Below are 19,646 nucleotides of genomic sequence, written 5' to 3' on the forward strand. Positions count from 1 at the left end.
AACTGTTCCGTCTCGCTTATAACATGCCCATTCTGTCTGATTAAAATGTCAGTTCTTGTTGAATTGTGAGTTAGAAACTGTAAAAACTGAGTCTTACTGTGATTTAGCATCAAATTATTTTCCACAAGCCACGAACTTACATCATGAACTACATTATTTGATAATGTTTCAATATTACACACAAGATCCTTCACTACCAAGATGGTGTCATCAGCAAACAGAAATATTTTTGAATCACCTGTAATACTAGAAGGCATATTATTTATATAAATAAGAAACAGCAGTGGCCCCAGCACCGACCCTTGGGGAACGCCCCATTTAACAGTGCCCCATTGGGACTGAACATCATTACCACTCTCAATATTGCGGAGGATTACCTTCTGCTTTCTGTTCTTAAAGTAGGAGGCGAACCAATTGTAAGCTACTCCCCTTACTCCATAATGTTCCAACTTCTGCGGTAATATTTTGTGGTCAACACAGTCAAAAGCTTTCGTTAAATCAAAGAAAACACCTAACGTTCGCAACCTTTTATTTAATCCGTCCAAAACCTCACAGAGAAAAGAGACTATAGCATTTTCAGTTGTTAAGCCGTTTCTAAAACCAAACTGTACATTTGACAGCAAATTATGTGAATTTAAATGCTGCGGTAACCTTGTATATACAACCCTCTCGATAACTTTAGCAAACACCGATGGCATTGAAATAGGTCTATAATTGTCAACATTATCCCTGTCTCCCTTTTTATAAAGTGGCTTCACTACCGAGTACTTTAATCGGTCAGGAAACCGACCACTCCTAAAGGAAAAGTTTCAGATATGGCTAAGTATTGAGCTAACATACGTGGAACAATACTTCAGTATTCTGCTAGATACCCCGTCATATCCATGAGAGTTCTTGGTCTTTAGTGATTTAATTATTAACTCAATCTCCCTCTTGTCAGTATCATGGAGGAGCATTTCAGTTAACAGTCTCGGAACACTTTTTTCTAAGAGCGCTATATGATTCCCTGTTGGGACTAGGTTTCTATTTAGTTCACCTGCTATACTCAGAAAGTGATTATTAAGTACTGGACATATATGCGACTTATCAGTAACACGGACATCCCCACTACGCACTGATTCTATATTCTCGATCTGTCTCTGCAGACCAGCCACTTCCTTTACGACTGACCATATGGTTTTAATTTTATCCTGAGACTTAGCTATTCTATCTGCATACCACATACTTTTTGCCTTCCTAATAACTTGCATTCAACATTCTGGCCGTTACATCGGTTGTTAATGTATCAGCATTTCACATTTGCAGTGTGTTATGTCGTGCTTACGTTAATATATGATGTTAAAATGTTAATCAGTTAAATACGTTACTCACACAAATGTATTCCAGAAATTTCATTATTCTACATTAATTATTTTTTTGGTGTTGGGATTTTTTTTCCGTCAGTGTATTTATGGTAATGCGATACTACACTGAAGCGGCAAAGAAACTGGTATATGCATGCGTTTTCAAATACAGAGATATCTAAACAGACAGAACACGGCGCTGCGATCGGCAACCCCTATATACATAAGACAAGTGTATGGCGCAGTTGTTCGATCGGCTACTGCTGCTACAATGGAAGGTTATCAACATTTAATTGATTTTTAACGTTGTGTTAAAGACGGCGCACGGGCGATGGGACACAGCATCTCCGAGGTAACGATGAAGTGGGAATTTTCCTGTACGACCATTTCACTAGTATGCCGTATCAGGAATCGGCGAAACATCAGATCTCCATCGCTGCGGCCGGAAACAGATCCTGCAAGAAAGGGACCAACGACGACTGAAGAGAATCGTTCAACGTGACAGAAGTGCAACATTTTCCGCAGCTTCCTGCAGATTTCAATGCTGGACCCTCAACAAGTGTCAGCGTGCGAACCATTCAACGAAACATAATCGATATGGGGGGAGCCGCAGGCCCAGTCGTGTACCCTTGATGACTGCAGGACACAAAACTTTACGCGTCGTCTGGGCCCGTCAACACCGACATTGGACTGTCGATGACTGGAAGGATGTTGCCTCGTCGGACGAGTCTCCTTTCAAATTGTATCGAGCGGGTGGATGTGTACGGGTATGAGGGAAAGCTCATGAATCCATTGACCCTGCGCCGGCCGCTGTGGCCGAGCGGCTCTAGGCGCTTCAGTCCGGAACCGCGCTGCTGCTACGGTCGCAGGTTCGAATCCTGCCTCGAGAATGGATGTGTGCGATGTCCTTAGGTTATTTAGGTTTAACTACACTCCTGGAAATGGAAAAAAGAACACATTGACACCGGTGTGTCAGGCCCACCATACTTGCTCCGGACACTGCGAGAGGGCTGTACAAGCAATGATCACACGCACGGCACAGCGGACACACCAGGAACCGCGGTGTTGGCCGTCGAATGGCGCTAGCTGCGCAGCATTTGTGCACCGCCGCCGTCAGTGTCAGCCAGTTTGCCGTGGCATACGGAGCTCCATCGCAGACTTTAACACTGGTAGCATGCCGCGACAGCGTGGACGTGAACCGTATGTGCAGTTGACGTACTTTGAGCGAGGGCGTATAGTGGGCATGCGGGAGGCCGGGTGGACGTACCGCCGAATTGCTCAACACGTGGGGCGTGAGGTCTCCACAGTACATCGATGTTGTCGCCAGTGGTCGGCGGAAGGTGCCCGTCGACCTGGGACCGGACCGCAGCGACGCACGGATGCTCGCCAAGACCGTAGGATCCTACGCAGTGCCGTAGGGGACCGCACCGCCACTTCCCAGCAAATTAGGGACACTGTTGCTCCTGGGGTATCGGCGAGGACCATTCGCAACCGTCTCCATGAAGCTGGGCTACGGTCCCGCACACCGTTAGGCCGTCTTCCGCTCACGCCCCAACATCGTGCAGCCCGCCTCCAGTGGTGTCGCGACAGGCGTGAATGGAGGGACGAATGGAGACGTGTCGTCTTCAGCGATGAGAGTCGCTTCTGCCTTGGTGCCAATGATGGTCGTATGCGTGTTTGGCGCCGTGCAGGTGAGCGCCACAATCAGGACTGCATACGACCGAGGCACACAGGGCCAACACCCGGCATCATGGTGTGGGGAGCGATCTCCTACACTGGCCGTACACCACTGGTGATCGTCGAGGGGACACTGAATAGTGCACGGTACATCCAAACCGTCATCGAACCCATCGTTCTACCATTCCTAGACCGGCAAGGGAACTTGCTGTTCCAACAGGACAATGCACGTCCGCATGTATCCCGTGCCACCCAACGTGCTCTAGAAGGTGTAAGTCAACTACCCTGGCCAGCAAGATCTCCGGATCTGTCCCCCATTGAGCATGTTTGGGACTGGATGAAGCGTCGTCTCACGCGGTCTGCACGTACAGCACGAACGCTGGTCCAACTGAGGCGCCAGGTGGAAATGGCATGGCAAGCCGTTCCACAGGACTACATCCAGCATCTCTACGATCGTCTCCATGCGAGAATAGCAGCCTGCATTGCTGCGAAAGGTGGATATACACTGTACTAGTGCCGACATTGTGCATGCTCTGTTGCCTGTGTCTATGTGCCTGTGGTTCTGTCAATGTGATCATGTGATGTATCTGACCCCAGGAATGTGTCAATAAAGTTTCCCCTTCCTGGGACAATGAATTCACGGTGTTCTTATTTCAATTTCCAGGAGTGTAGTTCTAAGTCTAGGGGACTGACGACCTCAGATGTTAAGTCTCATAGTGCTTAGAGCCAATTTAACCATCCACGGACTATGCATGTCAGCAGGGAACTGTTCAAGCTGGTGGAGGCTCTGTAATGGGGTGGGGCGTGTGCAGTTGGAGTGGTATGGGACCACTGATACGTCTAGATAAGACTTTGACAGGTGACACGTACGTAAGCATCCTGTCTGGTCACCTGCATCCATTCATGTCCATTGTACATTGCGACGGACTTGGGCAATTCCAGCAGGACAATGAGACACCCCACACGTCCAGAATTGCTACAGAGTGGCTCCAGGAACATTCTGAGTTTAAACACTTCCGCTGGTCACCAAACTCCCCAGACACGATTATTATTGGGCATACCTGGGATGCCTTGCAACGTGCTGTTAAGAAGAGATTACCACCCCCTCATAGATTGACAGCCCTGCATTATTCATGGTGTCAGTTCCGTGCAGCACTACTTGAGACATTAGTCGAGTCCATGCCACGTCGTGTTACGGCACTTCTGCGTGCTCGCAGGGCCACTACACGATATTAGAAGGTGTACCAGTTTCTTTGGCTCTTCAGTGTATTTACATATTGTATTGCCCATAGGTATACAGAGAATAACAGAATTTCGTAATGAAATAAATTGTAATATAGTAATATATAGACTAGCTAGATTCTGATTATTGTATTACTACCCACATGTCCAAAGAAGCTTTTCACTTTTTAACGTAATATAGGGGTATAATACGGTAAGATAATTAATGTTTCTGATGTGAATTAATGTACTGTGCTATGATGTTTAGTATTGGAGGCAGGTGGTGCAGAGGAAGAGGTGGTGCATACATCTGTACACACATGCGAATTTTCTATGGCAACCTTGCAGTTCCCTGCATCCGGTTTGTTATATACTGGATCATCGATTGAGCAAATAAGTTCAGTTTGCTTAACTGGGTGTGTTAATGTAATGATCGAGTCAAACACGCTTTTTAATTCCTCTCTAAAACATTTATTTCAAATATAGGGAAAGGATGTAACGAGAGAATGGAATAGGTGAGAAAAATTCTTCTATTAGTACTTTTGGAAAAAAAATGTTTTATGGCCATTGTTGAGAATATCCGAACCGCCACCGGTTTATCGATCTGGAGGATGCAGGAGTCAGGAAACTGATGTGAATATGGTTCGGATGTGGAACTACGGTCTTAACAAGAAGACTGCTCTAAAATCTGATTTTTTGTATTTTTTATGTTTATGGTACGTGGTTCAGAATTCAAATATCAATAAAAAAAACAGTTCGATGCAGCTTTCAAAAATTCTCGAGAAAATCGGCTTTGAAGATGTTCGTGGAACTATGATTCACTAAAGTAACGCCAATGTTGTCCAAAGGTTTCCGTGGCTCACTTACTAGCGTTAGAGAACGGTGATCGTGTAATCACTGGATCAGTGGTCCAGATCTTGCGGTGGTCTTTTTCTTCTTTTTATTTTTTCGTTCTATTCGAATGCCAACGTCACTTAAAAAAATTCGTCAGATATATGGTAATTAACACATATCTAATCACAATTTTTTTATGAAGATGCATATCTTCTGTTTCTGCGCATTGCAATATATGGTGTTCGGAAATTCCTGTTACAAGCTTCTAGGACTTGTAGCGAGGAGTGAGTACATAACATTTTGAATAGGAACCCATATCCTGAAATGTACCATTTCCATGCTACAGCCATTTGAAAACATGTTTTCTAGGTAGGTCTGCAACAGGGTAGTCTTGGTGGAGAATGCTTAGGTCGAATTGTCTGACGTCATTTGAGGTTTATTCTTTCACACTCACCAGTTTCGAGCCTCATTCACGCGTCTTTGAGTGTTAGAGATGGTATGGAGTGTTGGAGGTGGTATGGGTGCCGTTGTTGGTCATACACAGACGGTGCTGGGAACAACATGCATGGCACGCGCAACTGCTCGCGTACTCGTTGGCGGGTTCTCTCCAGCATGATGGAGTACGACCTCTACCACTTTGGGTGGGCTGCGTATCCTTGGAGCACCACAGTCACAGACATCACTGACGGTGAAGCCGTTGCGTAATTGTGGCGAAAACGGTGCGCGACACAGTTGAACGTTGTACATAACGATCTTGATAGTGGCGACGAGTATCTCTTCCATGACCGTGACATTCGTCACTCAGAAGGAAGATGTCGGTGTATTCTGCAAATGTGTACTCAAACCGTGTTGCTCTAACACTCACAGACGAGTGAATGAGGCTCGAACGAGGTGAGAGAAGTATGTCATCAGCCAACCCGACGTAAGCGCCCCAGCTCTCACCATCCTGGTGCAAACTTACGTCAAAAATGTTCAAATGTGTGTGAATTCCTAAGGTACCAAACTGCTTAGGTTCAAATGGTTCAAATGGCTCTGAGCACTATGGGACTTAACATCTGAGGTCATCAGTCCCCTAGAACTTAGAACTACTTAAACCTAACTAACCTAAGGACATCACACACAGCCGGCCGGGGTGGCCAAGCGGTTAAAGGCGCTACAGTCTGGAACCGCGCAGCCGCTACGGTCGCAGGTTCGAATCCTGCCTCGGGCATGGATGTGTGTGATGTCCTTAGGTTAGTTAGGTTTAAGTAGTTCTAAGTTCTAGGGGACTGATGACCTTATAAGTTAAGTCCCATAGTGCTCAGAACCATTTTTTTGACATCACACACATCCATGCCCGAGGCAGGATTCGAACCTGCGACCGTAGCGGCTGCGCGGTTCCAGACTGAAGCACCTAGAACCGTTCGGCCACCCCGGCCGGCAAACTGCTTAGGTCATCGGTCCCTAGACTTAAACACTACTTAACACTTTCGCTGCGGCATCGGTGCAGGCGCGCAACTCTCCAGTGCGGTCCGGCAAGTGCGAGTGCGGGCTGGTAGCGCTCAAGTGCGGGCCGGTAACACTCTGAAACGGCAGGTACCGCACGGAGCCGACGCTCCTAAGCACACCTGAGCTACAGGCTGACGTCAAGACCTTGTAAGATCTGTAGGATCATGTTATATACCGACCAAATGATGACACCTTAGGTGCATTACTTCAAATAAGCTTCGACTGTATTGTGGTCATGTTTGAAACTCTGTTTGCGTCATTCAAATGTTCGTGATTCGTTGATAATGTAACAAAAAATACAATTCAAACAAGCAACACATCAACTGCGTTCAGGAAAAGTTGGATTCCAAAACACGTATTCTTAAGAAGGAAAAATAGGAAACTGGATTCATGTGAAATTATATTTACTTCAAATGCGCATTTTTAAGATTGACTCTGATAGACATCGTCAATTTAGTAGCATATTTGCTCCTGGTGTGAGAGAATTAGCCGTCTACATTTATCATAGACGCCCAGGGGACGCCCGGATGTGTAGAAATTAGTAAGCGAAACACTTTTCCTGCTCCTTTTCACATTGGAAGGTCCATTAACCGCCAATACGAACATTATACGTTCGATAAATGACCACACAAAACAAAAGTTTACACGCTTTGATACTAGCTTAGACGCTGCAACTAGACTGAGTAATCCGACAGCGAGTGCGGACGCTTATAAGCGTCAGCCGCACTGGATCGTGGCTTGTTTTGACGCTTATAAGCGTCAGCCGCAGCGAAAGTGTTACACTAACTTATGCTAAGAACAACACACAAACCCATGCCCGAGGGAGGACTGGAACCTCCGGCGGGTGGGCAAACCTAACTAGCAAACTTCTTTTCAAAGTGCTGCAGCACGTATACCGTACGTTTTCGGACATGGGTTCCTATTCAAAATAGGAACTGTACTCTCTCCCCTCTACAATTCCTGGAAGTTTGTAACGGGAATTTCCGAACACCCTGCATAATTCTTAATTATCGATATTTGATAAAAGCTTGTTAACAAAAATTACTGAAATTGCAAAAAAAACATAACAAATTTATTAGCAGTCTCTTATAAAATATCGATAATTAAGAATTTATATTTGCAAAGAAAACTGGAATTTTGCATGTGGTACAGAGTTCGAAACAAGAAGACCGCCGTTTCTCGTAAAAAATAGTGATTAAATGTGTGTTAATTAGCATATATTTGATGAATTTTCTATTTAAAATGAATGGAAAAACGAAAAAGAAACATAGCTAGTTTCTAATCAACGATTGATTGATTACCTGATTACCGCTCTTCAGCGGTACCAAGTAAGACACACGGCCGAGCATATGCTTCGTCTTCATTTTAGAAGTTAAATGTCGTTGGAAAGCTTCAAAGTCGATTTTCAGAGCTGCATCGAACAGCTTTAGTATATTGATACGCATCTGAATCCTGACCTTCATGTATCACGAATGTAAAAAATTACAAAAATTCATTATCAGGTTGTCTCCTTGTGAGAGGCACGATATACAAACCTGTTTTTGTCATGAAAGAAAAGGAAGACAACTTTTAAACTACAAAAGCCAATCAGTGCATTGTTTATGTTCTTGCCTGACGCGTTTATAGATGCCTCATACTAGGGCTGTTGCAGCAGTCATTAATACTTTAACAGATTGTGCTGTAGCAGTAGTGGACACCGGAAGATCCTAAGGAAGATCCCGTCAGAGGGGTCGAAACGTCGATCACTTTAAAGGAAATATGACGCGGCCTAATAATGGTTCAAATGGCTCTAAGCACTATGGGACTTAACATCTGAGGTCATCAGTCCCCTAAACTTAGAATTACTTAAACCTAACTAACCTAAGGACATCACACACATCCATGCCCGAGGCAGTATTCGAACCTGCGACCATAGCAGGCGCGCGATTCCGGACTGAAGCGCCTAGAACCGCTCCGTCACAGCGGCCGGCCGCGGCCTAATAACCCAGAAGAGTTTAACTTCAGTCTGTAAGAAAGTTTAATGCTTTGAGGTACATTCCCTGTAACATTGTTTATTGAATTTGTATTATGTTTTTTATGCAGTGAACGACGGTTTAATTTTAAGTAGGAAACGGAAATAAAAGTATTCTCATTTTGTTTTTAGTAATTTATTGCATGTACAGTTCTTTTTAATTACGTGTAAAGCTGAGACGAATATTTACTCTTTGACTTATCGTTTGGTATACTTCGGTTTTGTGAAAGATACCCTTAGGGGTTGAACTTTCTTATTTCAGTCAGATGCGAATTCTAGGGCCCCAGTTACGATTCTTATCATTTCCTTAAATTTTCCAGGGGATTTTTGTTTTAGGTGGCTCATCTGAGAAAAAAAAAACATGATACTAACTTTAGTGTTTAGGGCTTGAGGACATTAATTAATTTTTAAATAAATGCAAGCCTCATCTTAAGAAAGATAGCCGCCGCAACTCTCAGACCAATGTATGTGCGTTAGAGGGGTTGTGTTGGGTTGGGTTGTTTGGGGAAGGAGACCAGACAGCGAGGTCATCGGTCTCATCGGATTAGGGAAGGACGGGGAAGGAAGTCGGCCGTGCCCTTTGAAGGGAACTATCCCGGCATTTGCTTGGAGCGATTTAGGGAAATCACGGGAAACCTAAATCAGGATGGCCAGACGCGGGATTGAACCGTCGTCCTCCCGAATGCGAGGCCAGTATCTAACCACTGCGCCACTTCGCTCGGTATGTGCGTTAGAGTTTCCCTTATTCAGGCGACGAAGTTAAGCCATCCGCCATGTTATTTCTGCACAGGCGTCCGTCTTCTCGTTTAACGCTCAATTATGATACAGTGGCGAAGCTTGATACATCAGCAGCTTGTCAGGCTTGCGTGGCAATTTGGCGGCGGCGTAAACAAACCACTCACAACACAACAGTCACGCTGCATGCGTTCCAAGTTAAGCGGCGTTTCCTGCCATGGATTTGCCTACTCATCGACTGTAGATTCTACACTAGAAGAGGGGGAAGGAATGTCAGAATTCAACGTTCTGTCAACAACGCAATCTTTAGCTTCAGGGTATTAGCTCAGTTTGACTGCTACAGCCGACTGTTGCTCACTTGAACCTCATTAAATCTAACCACTGGATAAATCGAACTTGCTGTCTAGTGCCCTGAAAGAAACCATAATTTTTGTTCACTCAATAGCTGTAGGACTACACCAGTTTTCGCCAGATCTCCAATGATGTCACAATCAAGCGTTGCCAGATTTCCCGTCCACACACGCTCTCATATCAAAAGCCGATGGTCCTATGTATAAAATGGCAGGAAATGAAAAAACTGGAGGGAAATTCAAAACGGCCCAGTTGCGCTAGTCTTTTTCTCCACATCTCCGATGTCATAGCTCAGAGCTCAATTGAACTAGGTATAAAATGACAGAAAAAGTAAATAAATTTAAGACATGAACTTGTCCTGTTGGTGGAAACTCCAAGATGGCTGTGGTTGGTAACTTGTGCTACATATAAAATGCAATATGGCGGATCTGAAGACACTGTAGCAACCTGGACGGTTTTCAGATTTCCTGTGTTTTCCACATATCCATGACATCAGAATCGAAGTTGGTTGACCTGGCTATACTAGCCCTGTCTGCATGGTTGCCAGATTTCATGTGGTTTGGGTTTAGAATCCTGCCCTGAGAATGGTAGGACATTAAAAAACTATTGCTTTTTCCACTCCTATGACATTACAGTCCTGTCGGGCGAAGTGTACAATCGCCCCAAGTTTAAATCATTGTAGCTCACGATTTGAACCCATGGTCTAGGAATAGCGTCTTTTCCTATTAATCCAAATGTCATAGGTTCTGGGTTTGTACCAATCCACTGTCAAATTTTGGAAAAAAGTCATCATCAGTGGCCACTGAAGACTTCAGCCAATGGCCTTCTCTAAGATGACAGAGGAGCAGACACAAATTCAGGGGATTCTCTTCCTTTTAAGGTGCAAACTGCCCCTAAGAGGCGAAAGAATCACAAATAATCAATAGTTTGAGACTGCAGAAGCCAATGGGAACCGCTGCATTAACGACACACAAAGTGTATCCACAGGATATGTTGTTTGTAACTGATGAAGAGTCATGATGATCTCTTCAACTAGCAAAAGGTATCACATTAGTCCTCATATGGATCTCTGGGACGGGACTGGCAGTGGGGAGGCGACAGTGAGAAAGTGAAGGATAAACCAACGAAAGGGTAACACTCAACGAGTTGGAGCGTGGAATGTCAGAAGTTTGAAGGTGCTAGGGGAGCTAAAATATCTGCAAAGGAAAATATTAAGGCTCAATCTAGGTACACTGGTGTCCAAAATTAAAGCAACAAAAGGAGATTTTGCAAGGTTGCCTTAGTTTGCCACAAAACAGTGTAAACAGGTGATAGTAAAATAGAAACAATGTAAGGAACACAGAAGATAAACAACTGCGATATGTATATCGGTAGACAAAAATGCTCTTATTTTTTTTTACAACTTAACGGATTTGCACATACATTCCGACAATAGGATAATGTGCTTAGCATTGGATGTCAACACGTCTGGTTGCAATACAGGCCTGACAACGACAGGACATCCTCTGAATGATGTCATCAGTCTCATGTTGAGGCAACAACGCCAATTCTTCTTGCAGAGCTGCTCGCTATTCTGGGAGAGTGGTTGATGGATGCTGACATGATGCAACCCGTCTCGCTAGCGCATCCCAGACATGGTCCATTGGATTCAAATTTGGAGAGCGATCAGAGCACACCATACGTGCAGTGTCTTCCGTTTCCAAGAAAACATCAACCACCAGTGCTGTATGAGGTCTTTTATTATCTTTCATCAATACGAAGCCTGCGCCCACACCACATAGAAACAACCGCACATGACGTCCCACGAACTCCTCGCCGTACCTGACAGCAGTTAAACCTTGCTGATTCACCCGTAAAATTTCATGGAGAGGAGTTCGAGCGCTCAACAGAATCCTTGCCCACACCTTTCAGGATCCTCCTCTATCGGTCTCTTTCCACAGTGTTTGGATTCAAAAACCATGTTCCACATTCCCTCCAGATGCGAATGTGTCGAGCATCACTCTCTAGACCAAAGCGGGACTCGTCTAAGAAAAGAACATTGGCCCAGTGTTCGACCATCGAGGTGGCATGTTGACGACTCCACTCTAGAGGTTCCTTTCTGTGAAGACGCACCAGCGGTACACCTACAGAGGGTCTCCGACAATAAAGGCTACTCTGCCGAAGCTTGCGAGGTCAGATGCCAGTTGCCGTGCAGTACTAAGGCGGTACCGTCGTGTCCTTACGGCCAAATGATTGTTATCTCCTTTTGATTTTCACACATGGTTGGCCCTGCCCTGATCTTCGGGATACATCCGAGAAACTAAAGAGCGATTCACATTAAGCCTTCGGGGCACATCAGTTTGCGGCTGTCCTGTTTCCATTCTTCTTAAGGCTCTCCACCGCAGAGAGTCTGGTAGGCGTCTTCCTTGTGCACCGTGTGTGACTATATACACAGCAGTTTTGGATGCGAGACTATCTGGTAAACATTACTCCGTTTGATAGGTGCCGTGACGTCATCGTTAACGTGGTTGTCCATTGACCGTAATGCCGTCTTCCGTGCAGAAGACGATTGTACGGACATCTATAAAAACTTTGTGTGATTATACCGTGAATTAGACACAATACGGGAAAATGGTGGGTTGTTGCTTTAATTTTGGACACCAGTGTATAATGGGGGTCAGTAAAGTGAAATAGAAAGAAGATAACTATTTCTGATCAAACAATTATAGGGTAACATTAACAGCATCAGAAAATGTTTAAAAAGGAGTAGGATTCATTATGAATAAGAGGTTAGGGCAGAGAGTGTGTTACAGTAACAGTTTAGTGATAGGCTTGTTCACACCAGAATCGACAGCAAACCAATATCAACAACAATAGTTCACATGTACAAGCTGATGTCGCAAGCAGAAAGTGAAGAGATAGAGAAAGTATATGAGAATATTGAACGGTCAGTTCAGTACGTAAAGAGAAAGGAAAATCTAATAATCATGTGAGACACAAATGCGATTGTAGGGGAAAGAATACAAGAAAGACTTACAGTGAAATGGACTTTGTCGTCGAAAATTAGAGAAGAGAAAGATTAACTGAGTTGTGCAATAAGTTTCAACTGGTAATAGTCAATACACTGTTCAGTAGTCACAAGAGGAGGAGGTACTCCTGGAAAAGGCATGGAGACACCGTAAGATCTAGTTGGACAGCATCATTGTCAGATAGAGCTTCCGAAATCAGTTATTGGATTTTAAGGCGTGTTCAGGAGCAGACATAAACTCAGATCACGGTTTAGTAATGATGAAGATTAAACTGAAGGTGAAGAGAATCGTCCAGAAGAAACAGTGTAGTAGAAAATGGGACACTGAAGTACAGAGGAACGATGAGACGTGATTGAAGTTTGTTAAAGGTGTGGATATATGATAATGAACACGACAGTAGGCAGTTCGTTGAAGAGGAGTGGACATGTCTAACAAGAGCAAGTTGAATGGGCAAATGTAGTTACAGGGAAGGTAACTGGAACGAAGCATTGGGTAACAGGAGAAACACTTCAACTGATGGACAAAAGAAGAAAGTACAAACATTTTCAGGGAAAGACAGGAATACAGAAACATAAATCACTTAGAATGAAATAAATAGAAATGCACGGAATGCAAGGATGAGTGGCTGCAGGAAAAACTGTGAAGCAATCGAAAAAGAAATTAATATCAGAAGGACTGATTCAGCGTTTGAAAAACTCAACGTTCAGGAAAATGAAAAGCAAGGATGACAACAACGTAACAAAATAAGAGGGATACTAACTCGCACGAAAAGTGAGTGTTCGTTCTTCTCGTGCGCTATTCGAGAACAGAACAGCAGAGAAACAATGTTCAAATGGCTCTGAGCACTATGGGACTCAACTGCTGAGGTCATTAGTCCCCTAGAACTTAGAACTAGTTAAACCTAACTAACCTAAGGACATCACAAACATCCATGCCCGAGGCAGGATTCGAACCTGCGACCGTAGCGGTCTTGCGGTTCCAGGCTGCAGTGCCTTTAACCGCACGGCCACTTCGGCCGGCCAGAGAAACAATGTGAAAAAATGGGTCAAATGGCTCCGAGCACTATGGGACTCAACTACTGTGGTCATCAGTCCCCTAGAACTTAGAACTACTTAAACCTAACTAACCTAAGGACATCACACACATCCATGCCCGAGGCAGGATTCGAACCTGCGACCGTAGCAGTCGCACAGAAACAATGTGAAAGAGATTCTATGAACCCTCTGCCAGACATTTAAGTGTGCATCGCAGAGTAGACATGTAGATGTAACTTTTTATGAAATTCAGATTCCAGTCCAGTATAGCGAAATAGCTTAACTTGAAATCTTTTTAACAGTAATTAATTGGTAATTTGTTTTTCAGGCATCAAGAAAATGCGACAGTTTTTCGTTATAATTACTGCGCAAAGGTGTGCTTTTGTATTCGGACCAGGATCGTATCACAGGTAACATGATGTGGGCCAATAATAGTCTGGATACACGCGTAACTGAAGTTTTCTTTTTCCAGAACACACAATAAATGATGACCCATGCTTTTTTACGACACTAAACAAAACAGTGCTTTGCCTGGAATCGACGATGCAAAAGTCTCCGTCGGTGTCGCCGAATACAACGTAGATTGAGCCTTAGGCCGGTTGCACACTTACGCGGATGGTTCGCGCTCCGCACACAGACGGACGGATGCGCGCGGTTCTGTGCAGACGAGTGAACGCGGTCTTCCCTGCACTGTGCTGGATCTCATCTGTGGTGCAACACATCGTTCTGTTTGATCGGATGTATAGAGATGAGCTCACTGCAAGTAAAAGTCATTTCAGCCTATATGATATACAAAAAGAGAAATTCCACGCTCGGGAGATGGTTTTGGGTGCATCCTATGGTGGAACAAAGATGTACGAAAGGAGCGTTCGTCACCTTGTATTCCGAACTGCGCAAAGACGAAGACAAATTTAATACATATTTTCGTATGTCTACTCGTTGCTTTGACGAGCTTGTCGGCAAAACACAAAACAACCTGACACTTGAAAGTCTCAGAAGGATACCTACTGTTCCTACAGAACGAGCAGCAGTAACCTTAACGTAAGAATACGAATATGTATACGGATGACGATTAATTTTAATAATATATTTAATCATTCAAAGCTTTGCTACAACTATGTATTACGGTCGTTTGGCAATAGACAATTTTACATTTGTATTGTATTACTACTCAATTCCAACAATTTTTATAACATCTCCCAAGATGATGATGACGTCGATTGGGCTGGAGAGGGATGGGGAGTCGCAACTTGTGTCTGTACGGACGGATCCTCGCGGTACTGCATTGATTGATTAGGATGCTGTTGGGATATTGAAGGTGGGGCGTAGGTAAAAGAGTTCGGTGGGTAGTGGAAAGAGCTGATGGGAGCTGGGGGGGTGTATGTTTAAATTAGCCTGATTTGTTTGCTTAATCGACATAAGCAGTTGAAGTACCTGAGTACGAAATAATAGCTTCTGATCAACATTTAATGTCTTCACAGAGGGCAACAGCGAAATAAAGAATGCTCGGTCGTCGTCTTCCTCCTTTTCCTTACCATCTTTTAATAATGTAAGTAAATTATCTTCAAATGTTGTGTTCTTGATAGGCCTCTTCCTCTTGAAGGATTGCTTTTCGGTGTTGACATTCAGTCGAACATCATCGGTTTGTTCTTCAGAGGGTTCGTCTCGACTGTTTTCTACGAGTGCATTGTTCTTATACAGATTATCTTGCACGACCGATACTAAGTCAAAGTTTCTGTTGGTGCATCTCGGAGACGGTCGAGAAAGTGTAACTGCTCATGGTAGATGTATTTTGGTCTCTTAGTTGCTGCTGATCCGGACCTCGTTTGATTTATTCTAGTGAGGCTTTTAAAATAGGCATCCCGTGCAGTTTTCCATCTCGTCTGGACCTTGTCAACTGAAATAACAACGCCGATAAGTCTTTTATTACTGAGGACGCGTACATATATTATTTTAAGAAGGAATACATCTAAGGTTTTGTGTCAGCGTAGCCGACTTAATACCTAGAATTAAGTGTACCTTCCTATGTGAATGTACATAAGTATCAAATATATGCTTTACACGTTACAGGTCTCTTGGAAGCGGAAACACATTTACAGATCTGTATTACTCTTATTTAATGGGTGCATCAACAATTCGTCAGATTACAAGGCAGGTGAGCGCCAGTATTTGGACTACGTTAAGAGAAGAATGCATGCCTGAGCCCTCAACAGACAAATGGAACGAAATTAGCCATGGTTTCCAAAATGTCGCCAATTTTCCTCATTGCATCGGAGCCCTGGTTGGAAAACATATTCGTCTAGTAAAACCTATCAAAAGTGGATCACTTTTCTTCAATTACAAGAATTATTTCTCCATTATTCTTATGGTTATCTGTGACACTAACTATTGTTTCACGTTCATTGATGTCCGAGGATACGGAAGGAACTGTGATTCAAATATTTTTTTAAACAGTGTCTTTTGGAGGAAAATGGAAAAAGGAAAATTAGCGTTACCGCCACGAAAGCCACTGCCAGGTACACACGACTCTCCAGTGCCATATGTTCTTGTGGCAGACGAAGGCTTCACATTTTAACACAACACGTGTTAAGGCCATATGCGCGAAAAAGCACAACCCACAAAAAAAAGATTTTTAGTTACCGACTTACCCGAGCCCGAAGGTTTATTGAATGTACTTTCGGAATATTAAGCCACAAGTGGAGGGTTTTTCACCGGCCCCTGAAGGTCAATCTTGATCTTGCAGTATGTATTGTCAAAACGTGCTGCATTTTGCATGATTTTGTTCGAGTAAGAGACGGATACAACATTGAAGATACCCTGTATGTTACCGGCTTCAAAGATGTGGCAGAAACTACACCTGTCAGTAAATCGGGTAATACTGTACGAGATAAATTTGCGGAATATTTTGTCGGTTGAGGAGCTGTGCCCTGGCAGGAATCAAAAATTCACTGAACACAGGCCACTTATCTCAATGACAGACATTTGCGCTTGTGTACAGTTTTTCTACATAATCAATGTTTGTACAGTGCATAAACTAAACTTGTGAATGTCTATAATTCTACAATTGTAAATCACTGTATTTTGTATAGAACTACAATAAAAACACGAGGAAAATATGCGTCTACTTACAACACTTTTTCTGATCTGCCTCGTTCAGACCTTCAAAGCCGAGTATTATATTTGCACAGACGTCTAGCCACGCCTTCAATCGCATTTCACGGTTCTTGTAGTCCCCATGCGATGGATCCCATATGTGAGGCCTTCCTTCAACTTCGGCAATTAACATGTCTGTATCGTTTTCACAAGACATTCTGGAAACTTCTTAAATCACACCCATATTTACCACACTAGTCGAATGCTACGGCTGGAATGAGGTACTCTGCTTCTACTGCTCGCGCGGTATCCGCAGGACTGTGCACGCGCCAGCTTCTTTCTGTGTATTCAACTGACGCGGACGGTCCGCGGCGCGCAAGGGCTGCGCGGACGGCTCCGCCGCTTGCGGACCGTCCGCTTAACTGTGTGGTGCCCTATTCGAATACGTGACTACCAACCGCGCGCGGAACGCGGAGCGCGGACCATGTGTGCAACGGGCCTTAGCGTTTACGTGTCTCACACGTGACTCTTTCCCCCATTTCCAACTGCCACGCAGCGCAGTATAAGCATTCCGCGTGATTACAATAGGGAACAACGTAAATCCGATACTTTAATTATTCGAACTATAAATATTTTGTCCTCTTAGCGGCACCAGCATGCGCACAATTTGATGGCTAGTAACTGACGAACTTTCTTCTCAGATGGCACAGTTCGCTTCAGTCCCTCCTCCTTTTCCATTCTCACGCTTTTACTTCCCTAAGAGACTCTTCACTCAAGCTTTTCCTATCCTATCGTAACAGTTCAACTACCAATTCTATACACTGACCAGTAAGCAATATTACATCTTACAGATTTCGTACAGGGATAGAAATTATCTATATTTAAAAGCATAAATCAACATAAATAGAAACAAAATATATACTAAATGCGGGTAAAACATTATGTATTAACAACTCAGTGTTGTTGTTGGTGTTACAAGGGGGATGTAGCATGAAGTGAGTAGCTGAGAAAAAGGAGTTTCAAATGCTGGTTTGCATAATTGGTGTAAAGACCTTTCTTCGAGTATCCTAATTTCTGAACAACTGAGGGATCCCTAGGTCTGGATTCTCCGTAGTATAAATTATCCCTCCGCAGCTGGAGCAGAATAAGAAGAGCCATCTCCGCTGTATCGAACTGCAGAGCACAGATCGATATTGACTAAGTCGCTGCAAAACAGATTCCAATGCTGCAGCACGTCACTCCGTATAATTTGTTGAGAGCAGATTTGGCGCCTCTGTGGTAAAAGATCGCACTGTCATTTAGCTGAGATCACATGTGCGACCTATACAAGAAGGCCCATGTGGTGATACCTGCACCAAGTATGCGCCAGCTCACGGCAACGTTTATCGATTGTTCTACCCTCGGAAGAAGTTGTCTTACATGGGAATACCACATTAGGTGTGAGTCGTAGATCAGTCTGAGGAATCGTGCTATCGAAGTTACTGATATCGTATCGTCTCCGTACTTCGCCTACAGCGTTAAGTGACGTTCACGTTTGTGAGTGAAAACTCAGTGTCAAGTAGCACATGGATACCTGTGATAAGCAGTTGAGAGTTCTAAGATCACACACTTTATGTATTAGTGTAGGAGTTTGTATGTTCCTATCGGCAGAAGAAGATTGCAGTGAGAAAGTTGTACCAAAGTACGCAGTCTAGATGGTAGTGGTTAACATTCCTCTTCCTCTTCAGAAGCTCTTTATGGTATTAGGTGGTAAGTAAACGTGTTCCAGCCAAAATACCAGTCGTGTTTTAATAATGCGTTCCACAGGTTTACTGAAGCATGCGATTAGCGCCTTAGCCTATTAAGTCCTGGCATTGCCGGGCTTTTTTCCCTGCTTCGGTATGGGCATTATGATTCGTGTGACCTTTGTTGCTGGATACATTCCCTTTCATTGAGGATAGTAGCAGACCCCATAATGCCGCTGATGGCAAATTTCCAATTGCTCTTGGGGCGGGAAACTGCCACTAAAAGGTGAAAGAGTCAGCAATGATCAAAGGCATAGGATGCAGGAGGCAATGGTAACCACAGATGATGCATATCCACAGAACATGTCCCCTGTAACTGAAAAGTGGCATCATGTACCCTCCACCGGCAAAAGTTTCCGGACAAGCCCCCCATTCGGATCTCCGGGAGGGGGCTGCCAAGAGGGAGGAGCCCATGAGAAAAAGATGAAAGTTTGAAAGTAGCAGAAAAGTTAGAAAATCTGAAAAGGGAAATGCAAAGGCTCAATCTATATGTAGTGAGGGTCAGTAAAGTAAAATGGAAAGAAGATAAGGATTCCTGGTCAGACGGATACAGGGTAATATCAGCAGTAGAAGGAAAAGATATCACACGGGTAGGATTCGTAGTGAATAGGAAGATAGGGAAGAGAGTGATAGGATTATTCTCAACAGATTAGACAAAACACCAACGCCGATAACGATAATGCAGGTATACATGCCAATGACGTAAGCAGCAGATGAAGAGAGAGGAAAGTATGTAAGGATACTGAACGGGTAATTCAGCATGTAAAGGAAGAGAAAAATCTAATAGTGATTGGGGATTGGAAGGCGGTTGTGGGGGAAAGAATAGAGGAAAGGGTTGCAGGAGAATTGGGATTTGCAGTAGGAATGAGTGCAGCAATAAATTTTAAATGGTAATAGCGAATACTGCTTTCAAGAATCACAAGAAGAGGAGGTACACTTGGAAAAGACCCGAAGACACGGGAAAGTTCCATGTGAAGTACGCCATTATCAGACATATATTTCGAAATTACACTCCTGGAAATTGAAATAAGAACACCGTGAATTCATTGTCCCAGGAAGGGGAAACT

At 43.9% G+C, this 19,646-nt stretch overlaps 1 protein-coding gene across 1 annotated transcript in view; it reads right to left on the reverse strand.

The window, feature by feature from the left end:
- LOC126195645 (uncharacterized) overlaps nucleotides 1–17,012 on the reverse strand; it is a 179,396-nt gene extending 162,384 nt beyond the window's left edge. Inside the window, exons 1-3 of the mRNA XM_049934269.1 lie at nucleotides 16,832–17,012; nucleotides 15,476–15,599; nucleotides 15,098–15,296 (exon numbers count right to left, since the gene is read on the reverse strand). Of these exons, the coding sequence (XP_049790226.1) occupies nucleotides 15,098–15,296; nucleotides 15,476–15,599; nucleotides 16,832–17,012 (504 nt within the window). The remainder of the gene's footprint in view (nucleotides 1–15,097; nucleotides 15,297–15,475; nucleotides 15,600–16,831) is intronic.
- Nucleotides 17,013–19,646: the final 2,634 nt, after the last annotated feature.

Source organism: Schistocerca nitens, chromosome 7 (assembly GCF_023898315.1).
Source record: "Schistocerca nitens isolate TAMUIC-IGC-003100 chromosome 7, iqSchNite1.1, whole genome shotgun sequence".
Taxonomy (NCBI): Eukaryota; Metazoa; Arthropoda; class Insecta; order Orthoptera; family Acrididae; genus Schistocerca; species Schistocerca nitens.